Source organism: Brassica napus, chromosome C7 (assembly GCF_020379485.1).
Source record: "Brassica napus cultivar Da-Ae chromosome C7, Da-Ae, whole genome shotgun sequence".
Lineage (NCBI taxonomy): Eukaryota > Viridiplantae > Streptophyta > Magnoliopsida > Brassicales > Brassicaceae > Brassica > Brassica napus.
In genome coordinates, this window is record NC_063450.1 from 38,598,699 (window position 1) to 38,609,712 (window position 11,014).

Consider the following 11,014-nt stretch of genomic DNA (forward strand, 5'->3'; position numbering starts at 1 on the left):
TCCAAAACTAGAATTCATTACATTTATATACTTTTACATTTTAGAATATATAACTATTTTTTGAATAAGTATCATTTTGAATATAAATATTAATAGTTACATTTATAAATATTTATAATTTTAAATATTTTTTAAATAGTTTCAAAAAAAAATTTGAGAACCAAATCCTGGGTTACGCGAACAAACCGGAATTTAGAAAATATTTTTTTAAAAATCTAAAATTATAAAATTTATTAAAAGTTCAAATTTGAAAACATATAATTCGAAATTATAAAATAAACTTATTTATTCTTAATTTGTATTATTTTATTACTTTTATATATATAAAGCAAGGGGTAAAATCGTCTTTTATTTTTTTGATGAAATTTTTTTTGGTCATTTTTATTTTTTGAATGCTCTTTTTGTGACAAAAAAAATTTAAAATGACTATTTAAGAAAGATCTTTCAATTTTGTATGTATCACTATTAATTTCTTTTTAATTTGAAAGAAAAAATTAATAATAATGCTATATGATTTAGAAAATAAATAAATTATATATTTACTTTACAAAAAGAATGATAGAAAATAGGTAATACAAATTCATTAAAATCTATACTAATCCAAAAAAGTTATGATCAAATTTCATAAGTCAATGTATATAAGTTTTCACAATCCATATAACTTTTAAAATCTATCAACTCTTAAAATTCACAAACTCTACACAAATTCATCTCCCAATAACTCCCCCTAATTAATTTTACCTTCACTTTTAATGAAGGATAAAAGATATTTATACCTCTAGGATTTACTAATCTAGACTTAGGATTTAGAGTTGAGGGATGAGGTAGGGTTTTTGGAATGTGAAATTTAGGGATCTAATAAATATATAAATAAATACTTAAAAAATATATAAAAATATTAAAAAATAGTTTCAACATAATTTTTGATTTTCAGAAAGAAATTTTGAAAAAAAAGTTCAACAAAAAAATTATAAATATGTTTGATTAGAAAAAGTATATTTCGAAAACAAAAAAAAAATATTTATTTATTTTTATTTGTTTATTTGTTTATTTATTTAAATATTTATTTATTATATATATAGAGAACAAATGTATAAAAGTCTTTTCCACTTAATGAAAAATGTATTTTTGAATTTCCTTTTATTGGTGGTAAAGATGAATAATGGTATCAAGAAAGTGGCGCACATCAAATTCTCCCTTAATATATTAAGTTATTTAACTAAATTTATAAATTCATGTTTTGTATATAAGTCGAATTTAAATTGATATTAATGTATAAATTTTATTTATTATTTTCTTTAAAGATTTTTAAAATTATAAAATTATATATATATTTAAAATATAATAATATTTTATTAGAATGAATTATCAATTAGGTAGTTGAAATTAATTAAATAATTAAGTTATTAGATGACATATTAAGGTGTATAGTTAGTATAAAGATACAGATTTGGTAGTATCATACAATATACTGTCCAAGTTATGGTTATGTTTTAATAGTAATGATTTAGTAGAGTATTTATTTAAAATATTCAAAATATGTTTGATACAATTTTTTAGTAACATCAAAAAAGTTATTTATATTTTAAACTAATTAGTATTATTCTCACAGAGTCTAGAGTATAATCAGTCAAAAAAAAAAGTCTAAGGTAGTGTAACAATCAGGTTGGTGGACTTTCCGCTGAAGTTGTAAATCCAAATATAAAATATTATTTTACAATAATCAAACTCTCTTAGCAAAATGTAGTTTTTTTTTTTGCTAAGAGAACCTATATCTCGTACTTGACAAAGTAAAAGACCTTTCAGTTGGTTTTGGTCAAGAAAAAAGACATTTTGGTTTTCAGGGCATCTTCGACTATGACACCAAATTTAGTATTAAAATTACATCAAATTTTGTATTTTGGTGTCAAATTCTTTTTATCATCTCTAACCATGATACCAAATATTACACCAAAAATAATATTATATATTATTTGATGTTTTCAGTTTTAAAAATTTTTATATTTTTATTATTTGAAATTGATAAATAGTTGATTTATCACACTTAGATATTATGTTTGTTAATTTTTTTAATTATATGTTTATCAAATTTATTTACATCTATATTTTTGGTTTAACAATATTATACATTTTGTGTATTTATTTTATATATAATATTCTATTAAAAATTACAAACTATTAATTATGAAAAGCACATGACAAAATTATATATTTATTTTAATAAAAATTGTATTAGTTAGTAATACAAGTATAACTATGTTATAAAATAAAAAAATAAGAATGTTATTTTATTGTTTTGTGAATTTAATAGGATTACATAAAGTTTTAATTTACTATTAAATCTAACATTAAAATAATGTAATATTATTAATTTTTCATTACTGATTAAATATAACTTGAATAAAGATTATAATCGATATTTTAAATTAAAATACATTATAAGATAAAGTAAATGATACTAATCATTTAATTATTTTTTATTTGAAAATAAAATAAAATATAAAAATTCTATGATATTTTATTTTTTACAATATAGAGAAAAAAATAATAATCACTTTGTGATTTCTTATTTGAAAATAAAATAAAAATATATTAGTGTAAAAATAATTTAAAATACAAATAATGCAATATATTTATGTTTAGTTACAAACTTGAACTGATTAATAATAATAATGAACAATATCATTAAATGAAACATAATAAAATATGAATATTTAATATTTGGTGTGATGAATAGTGTTACACCAAATTTGGTGTAATACTATTCACCCTACACCAAATTTGGTAGGATGATGTTATTTTTGATGTCTCATTGAGGATGAAATCACACGAAATTTGGTGTTTTGGTGTCCCATTGGAATTGACCTTAAGCTTCACTACGACCACTAAATATTCTATCACAAAAAAGTTTTGGGATTTACAACATGTTCTTTTAGAAATATTTCGAGGTTTTTCTTTTATTTTTGAATATTTTTTTTTTAAATGTAAAAGGGTGCAAGACGAGCATTTTTCAGAAGGTCACCTATTCTATTACTACTTTCGGCAACCATGTTTAACTGAGGAGTTTTGATAAGATCTGGTACATTAGTGATGGTATGATCGCACCCTTAAACGTAGAGAGTTGCTTTTAGATAATCGCTTAGATTTGTAATTTATAAACAGTTTGGCATCAAAACATTTTCAGTCAGACCGGTATAGAAAGCTAAGAGACTAATGGTAAGAGTGAAGAGCATTGTTATCCCAACATAGACGTAAATATGAGGCTTAGGGTATAATCATTTTTGGCGCTTTTATTTAAAGTGACATTTAGATTTGATTTGAGGTAATTATAGGAATGTGCACTTCCGCATATCCACTTGCCTTTAGGATTTTCCTATTTCCTAGTGAATACTATAAACTGAACGCGCCAAAACAAACAATTATAGTAGCACACATGTATTCTCGTTAATGCTTTCAAATGAGCCAGTCAATCTAAACTTATAGAAATAAATCGAAAGCATATAAGTATTAAAGAATAAACGGTGTTCAAAAAAATACTTAAAGAATAAACTAAACTTCCAGATAGTCTCCGTTTTGGGTTGACTAGCTATTTCCCCACGAGAAGTATCATATAGCATCGAATGTCTCTCAAACTATGATCTCATTTTATATATCTTCGAATTAAAAGTTCAAAACGCATTTCCCCACAAATTTTGATTTAAACGGTTTTATGATGTAAGTTTGGTTTATTTTTTAAACAGACCAAAAATAAATCAACAATACATAATTAACGAAACCATAACCCACTCATTTTTTCTGAATACTTCTTTTTTCATTTCATCTTTCCGAAAAGGACATTTTTATAACACAAATCTAAAATTGAAATACAACAGAACGTTATAAAATCTACAACGTTGTTGATGGAGACAGATGAAAATGGCTCTAACGCATTCGACGAAAAAAAGAGAGGAGCTAGAGCTTGTCATTGGCTGAAGCACCTGATTGGATATCATATGAAATCCAGCTAGTCCGATGAGAATGATGGAATTGTTGGATTCAAATAGAGGAGAATTATTTTCTTGTTTATGTGTTATTAATTCATGGTTTAATAGATGTAACTGGATTTTAATCAGGTTTTCTATTGGTTTAAAGTGGGGTTTATAAAATTTCCGGTTTAGTTTAGGTACAGTATACAGTATACCAGGACAATCAATTTGTATGGGTTTGGAGGTTTTGAATTTAAAGTTTATGAAGAAATACATATTTAACTTTTGCTTTATGGGAAAATTGGTTTCGAACTTTTAGTTCAGAGATATATAGAATGGAGTCATAGTTTGGGAGACATTTGATGTTATACGATACTTTTTATGGAGAAATAGCTAGTTGATTCCCTCCGTTTTCAACATCAAACCTTCATACATTTATTAATTATATATGGTATGAAATATATATATAATACCCCGGCAATAAAAATTAAGATGTATGCACTTACGGATCCTAGAAATACAACATAACTAGTATAGAGAGAAAGAAAGTGTTTTCTCTTATTTTAAGATAAGTTTTCTTTTCAGTTTGTTAATGTTGGCGCATTGGCACAAGTTCAAGAGGAACTTTCTTGCCAATAATAAGGGCACCTTCTTCATCCATATCGATATCTTTCACTGTTGTTCCCTCAGGCAGTACCCAATCAAAGAAGTAAATCAAGTTCAACAATCCTAATTCGACCATCGCGATCCCCATCGTCATACCGGGACAAATCCTCCGACCAGAACCGAAGGGCAGAAGCTCGAAGTTAAGTCCTCTGTAATCAATACAACTATCAACAAATCTTTCCGGTTTAAACTCATCCGGATTCTCCCAAATTTTCGGGTCGCGTGCTATCGCATACACGTTGATCATGATCTGGTTCTTTTTGAGAATGTCGTAGCCTTGAATCTTGAATGGTGACATTGTCTCTCTTAGTACTAATAGTGGAGCTGTTGGGTGTAATCTGAATGTCTCTTTGATCACTAGCTTGAAGTAGCTAAGTTGATTAAGATCTTGTTCTGTGATTTTCTCTTTCTTTTCTCCAATTACTGTCCTAACCTCCTCTTGCACTTTCTTCATCACAGTTGGATTTTTTATTAGCTCAGTCATTGCCCAAAGTATGGTCGTAGCACTTGTGTTTACTCCGGCAAGAAATATATCCTATATATCCAATCGTGAAAAAAATGTTTACTAGTTTAAGACCATAATATATCATTAGGGAAAAACACGGAATATATTTAAGAGAACTGTTTACAGATAACTTTAGGAAATTTACAAAAATTTTTTATTCTTCCTGATAATTGGACATGGAAGAAATAAACTATTAAAATGATTGATGACTACACGAAGAATTGGCCATCACATGACTAACCATGCAAACTAAACTAATGTATACCTAACCACACAAAGTATATGTTATGCATGACAACATTCCTAAACTTTATGATGTTATGTAGTTAACATTCCGAGTTTAATTTCATTCATCCACGTGGATGTTAGAGATCGTTCAAATATCTTGTTTCAACAATTAAAGTATGACCGACCCGACATTAAAATATGACTGACCTGACTATAATTTAACTAAAATTAGATTTTGACCCACATTTTTAAAAGCGTAAGAATATTTTTAACAAAATCTAATTTACAAAATCAATATTTTTAACATTTTTTTATAAGTAGTGTTTTAACATTTTTATTTTAGTGTATTTTAAAACTATATAATTGTATTATTTTATTTATATTAATCTGTTTTGTTATGAACTTTTAATAAGTAGTGTTTTAACATTTTTATTTTAGTGTATTTTAAAACTATATAATTGTATTATTTTTATTTATATTAATCTGTTTTGTTATGAACTTTTAATAAGTAGTGTTTTAACATTTTTATTTTTGTGTATTTTAAACTATATAATTTGTTTTTTGATAAAAAAATTGTAATTCGTTTGATCAATTGTGTGATATATATTTTTTAGTTATAGAACTTATTTTCTGTCAATTTATTAACTATAACATTTTATTTGCGTAAAACTTATGTGATGTCAACTTAAACCAAACATAATCTTGCGTGTATAATTATAAATTATATACTTTTAAGCATAAAAATAATCAAAGAATAAAAATCTAATGTGAAAGTTTTACTAAGTTTAAATGAATGGAATTTTTTTTACGAAAATATATAAAATAATTCATTAACTTAATAATTTCATATTAAGCAAATAAAATGTTAGAATCAATAAATTGACATTAAAGAAGTTTTATAATATTTTTTTATCCAATAAGTATATATCACACAGTTAATCAAATAGATTTCAGAAATTTTATTAAAAGTTCATACCAAAACAGATTAAAGGAATTAAAAAACTATATTAAATAATATTTTATATAATTTTTATATTTAATATAAATAAAAATAATATAATTATATTGTTTTCAAATACACTAAAATAAAAATGTTAAAACACTACTTATCAAAATTTATAGAACATATTGATTTTGTAAATTATATTTTGTTAAAAAATATTCTTACGTTTTTAAAACACAGGTAAAATTTTAATTTAGGTAAATCACCGTCAGATTCGTAACATTTTAATTGATGAAACGAGAGATTTAAACCGTCTCTAACTTACACATCATTTTTTATTAATGAAATTATACTCGTGATGTTAACTACATAACATCATAAAGTTGAGGGATGTTATCATGCAAAATATATACCGTCAGCAATCATTTTTCCTTTACGAAAAATAAATTCTTACTTCAATATTCTCAAGTCACCACCACACTAATTGTCACTATGCATTCAACTTAACCTCGTATTACTATCAGTATCACATATAATAACCCCTATATATATATGATGTTATGGAAACAATTTTTTTAGAATATCATAAAATAATTTATTCTAATATACGATGTTTGTTTTGGATCTATTTGAAGTTAAAATCTTCATTTTCCAGACATTTATCTAAATAAAGCTCATCTAAATTTGAGCACATACCAACATGCACACACACACTAGTAAACTACATAGCACCCAAATCCAGAATCTGAACTGACACCATGGAATACTAATGGAAAGTACAAACTATTAACCGAATCATATAATCGTATACCACAACTAAAATCCTTTAAATTAAGCAAGAAAGTTAAGAAAACACTGAAAGAGAGATTATTTAAATGGCTTACAGAGATGACTCCTTTGATATGATCAGTAGTGAGCTGAAAATGACCATCTTCGCCTTGTTTATTCATCATATCTATCATCACATCCACCACATCTGGACTCTCTAACACTCTTCTCCCTGGCTTTAGATGCTCATCAAGCACTTGGTTGAAGAAACCGTCGAGCTCTGAGAATAGTCCTTCTAAGCTCTTGCTTTGACCCGTAATTATATCAACAATCCAACCTCCTGGAAAGTAATTAGAGAAAGCGAACTCCCCCTGAAGTTTCTCTGACCTAGACGCTAATTCCTCCATACCATCTTCATCGATAAACTCCGACTCGTGAAGATTTTGACCGAACGCGAGTCTACACACGATACTAGCGATTAAAGTGAAAAGGGCTTTTGTCAGATTCACAGGAGAATGTTTCTTAGAAGCTTCAGAGAGTTTCTTGACGAACAAGTCATTCTCTTCTTCTCTTATATACCTAAAAGAGTTAAGTTTTTTCAAATTGAGTAGCTCCATCACAGCAAGCTTCCTCAAAGATCTCCATTCTTCCCCGTACGGAGCGAATCCAATGTCTTTGAAGTTGTAAGAGATTTTCTTGGTTGCTACGGTTTCTGGTCGGCTGCAACAATCTAGGTCATGGGTTTTGAGAACTTCTTCCGCTGCTTGTTTAGAAGAGATTATGACGATAGGGACAAAACCGAAGTGGAGTTTCATCACTGGTCCGTGGATTTTCGAGAGTTTTTGGAGACATTTGTGTGGTAATCCTTCGAGGTTGTGTAAGTTTCCGATGATAGGAAGTTTTCTTGGGCCTGGAGGATGGTTTAGTTTTGAGGTTTTGAACTTTTTCCTGAAGATTAGTGTTACTAAGAGAAGTAGCGTAAGCCAGAGGAAGCAGAGGAAAGTTGACATGTTTTTGATTTATGTGTTCACTCTTTTTTTTTTTTTTTTTACTATTTTTCCGAGTGAATGTGAATTTGAATTTAAAGAGAAATGAAATTAGAATTTTCAACATTGGAATAAAGAAAACACTTAAGAGTTCAGACTTAGGAACTAGGAGGATGACCTCTGCGCGGCTACTCTGAATTCACGGGTCGTTTTCGATAATAGTCGAACCGTAAATGATGATGTTGAAAACATAATTCAACTCCGAGGACTTTTTTTTTATATCTAAGTGGTGGACATACACCTGAAATAAGGCTGAATGAATAAGAAAACATTAATAATTGACAAAAAAAAACTATAAAAAGTTGACCAAAATATTCAAAGTATTTTTGTATCTTATATTTTTTTGTATTTCAACCTTATAAAAATCATATATTTAATCTCTCAAATATACTAAAATATAATACCTTTCATCACTAGTACTTTTAGAAAAGACAAATATATTTTTAAGGTAGATTAGTTGTTTTGACTAGAATAACAATAATTTATATTATATATTTGTTTAAAAAATAAAAATAAAATATAACACAATTTATGTATACAGTATAACTTCTTTAAATTGATACTCTATAAATTAATATGCACTAAAAATCTCTATAAAAATAATATAATTTTATAGTCCTAAATTGAGTTTTTGGTTCAATTATTATATCGATAAATTAATAATCTCTATAAATTAATAAAAAAATATAGTTTTGGTGTAGTCCCAACATTATTAATTTATAGAGGTTTCACTGTATTTTGTTTCTAATTCATATGTCTATACTATTATACACATCTATACAATATAGTTAAGTATTGTTGATGTTGTTTTAATTTCATTTGTCATACTATTTTTCTTTTGCATAATCACTACAAAACGCTGAAAAATGATAAACACTAATATATATATACTACTTATATCAAATATGTATTTTATTATTTTGTTTTAAATTATTTATCTATACTAACTTTATATGTGTTAGTCTATTTTAAAATTTTAAGTAGTGTCGACCTTTAAAATGGCGCATATATCACTTAATTTATCATACCGTTAACCAGCTTCATGGGGAGGTAAAACTTACAGGTTTATAACACAAATGTCATACACTGAATTTCGAGAATAGAAATGCTGTATTCCTTAGGTTTATTGCTATACTAGTCAAAACCCGCGCTCGGACTATCATAACACGAAATAAATTTTATGTATTGTACTTTTTTTTGCTATTTACCGTGAGACAGTTTATTGGAAAATTATAAAAAAAAATTGGCTTGTCCTCAACTTTACAAATGTGGTTAGAAGTAAATGTAATTTTTGTTAGTACTATATTTGTCATATTAATACAATATATTACTGAATTTCACATTTTTCAATATATAATATAATACTAATGAAACTATAATTATCTTTGATAAATAAAAGGTCGATAAAATTTATCAAACCTTATGTAAGCACATAAGAACGGGTTTTAGAAAACATGTCCACTCTTTCCAAGTTAATGTTTATATTTTGTTTTTATATTTTAGGTTCTTAAAACTTGACTGCTTCTATATAAATTTAAGAAGATTATGATGAATCCATACTGTATTTTAGTAATTTATTTGGTGATATTTTTAGTCATTTGAATATTTTGGCTTTGTCTTAGGTTCTTGAGCTTTGTAACTTTGATGAACCTTCTATTAATCTACTAATATATTTTCAAATGAGTACGTCAACTTCATTCATCGGTGATCGGTCTCAATAACCACGTAATGGCCTTTATTTGAAAATCGCCCAAACAATGAGAGCTTAGCTATATCATTTTTTCCCCGAGTTATATCATCTAGCGATTCGGAAAGTTGATTCCTCTCCACATGGTTTGGCTTATCAAACTTAATTACTAACTAATGTTTTCTTCTTACGATTTTCTATAGTTACTTTTCTCCGCTCTGTCATTCGTCCTTGAGGACAGGTCTGGCAACAAATTTCAAATAAGTGATGTTTTTGTTGGTTACGGGACACCAAGGATATATGACTCCAAAAACCATAAATAAATATACAGAGTTGTTTTTCTACCTGGATAATCGCACACCTCTTGGTTCTATGCAATTGTTCATGTGACCAAATAAATCGTTCATATTGTAGTTGCCTTAGCTTGCTCAGAATGTCAGAGAAGACATATTCGTGCATCAAGCATAGAACATGTATGAGAATATATATATAGATATATTTCTTTGTTATACAGAAATGGAACTTACGTCTAACTGTATGATTCTACAGGTGCTTGAAAGATTAATTACTTTATTCAGAGATGTCACAGTGCTTGAAAGGCCAAGATTGATTTCACATGTTACACGGTAAAGAAAAAGTGAGCTCAAAATATAATTACCCATTGGAGAATAGAGACCTCCTTTTTTTTTTTGGTCAAACCATACTTGCATTTATCTTAGAAAAGTTTAAACTCTATCAAAGGAGGATACATAAAAGCTACTGCGAGCCAAACAAAAGAAGAGACCATAAGAAATCGTATCAAAACGATAGATAGAATGGCGATACAGATCACAAGAAGAACCATAAGAAATCGTATCAAAAACGGCTTCATAAGCTTCTCGAAAGATCGCATCTAGTGTAACCCATAGGACTACACACACTGCATCAGACGCAGAAAAAAGCATTTGATGGGAGGAAGATCCTTGCAATACCAACGACGCTTGTTCATCCAATTCACTCCATATAAGAGGAAATATTGGGAAATGAGACTGCTCCAAATATGAGACAAATGGGACATCAGAACTCGCTACAATCATATTCATCGGGCTGAAGATAACAATGGGTTTCTCATCCACCTGCCACCAAGGAGAGAAAAAACAAAACACAACACCAACAGCCGGAATGGATATTATAAGAGGACTGCAAACTGCAGTAAGAGATCGCACC

General features: G+C 27.5%; 1 protein-coding gene across 1 annotated transcript; it reads right to left on the reverse strand.

The window, feature by feature from the left end:
- Positions 1–4,375: 4,375 nt before the first annotated feature.
- Positions 4,376–8,563, reverse strand: LOC106409261 (cytochrome P450 71B23). Its single transcript, XM_013849917.3, has 2 exons — positions 7,192–8,563; positions 4,376–5,166 (listed from the first exon to the last, which is right to left on the reverse strand). The coding sequence occupies exons 1-2, from the start codon at positions 8,083–8,085 to the stop codon at positions 4,555–4,557; spliced, it is 1,506 nt and encodes a 501-aa protein (XP_013705371.1). The 5' UTR covers positions 8,086–8,563; the 3' UTR covers positions 4,376–4,554.
- Positions 8,564–11,014: the final 2,451 nt, after the last annotated feature.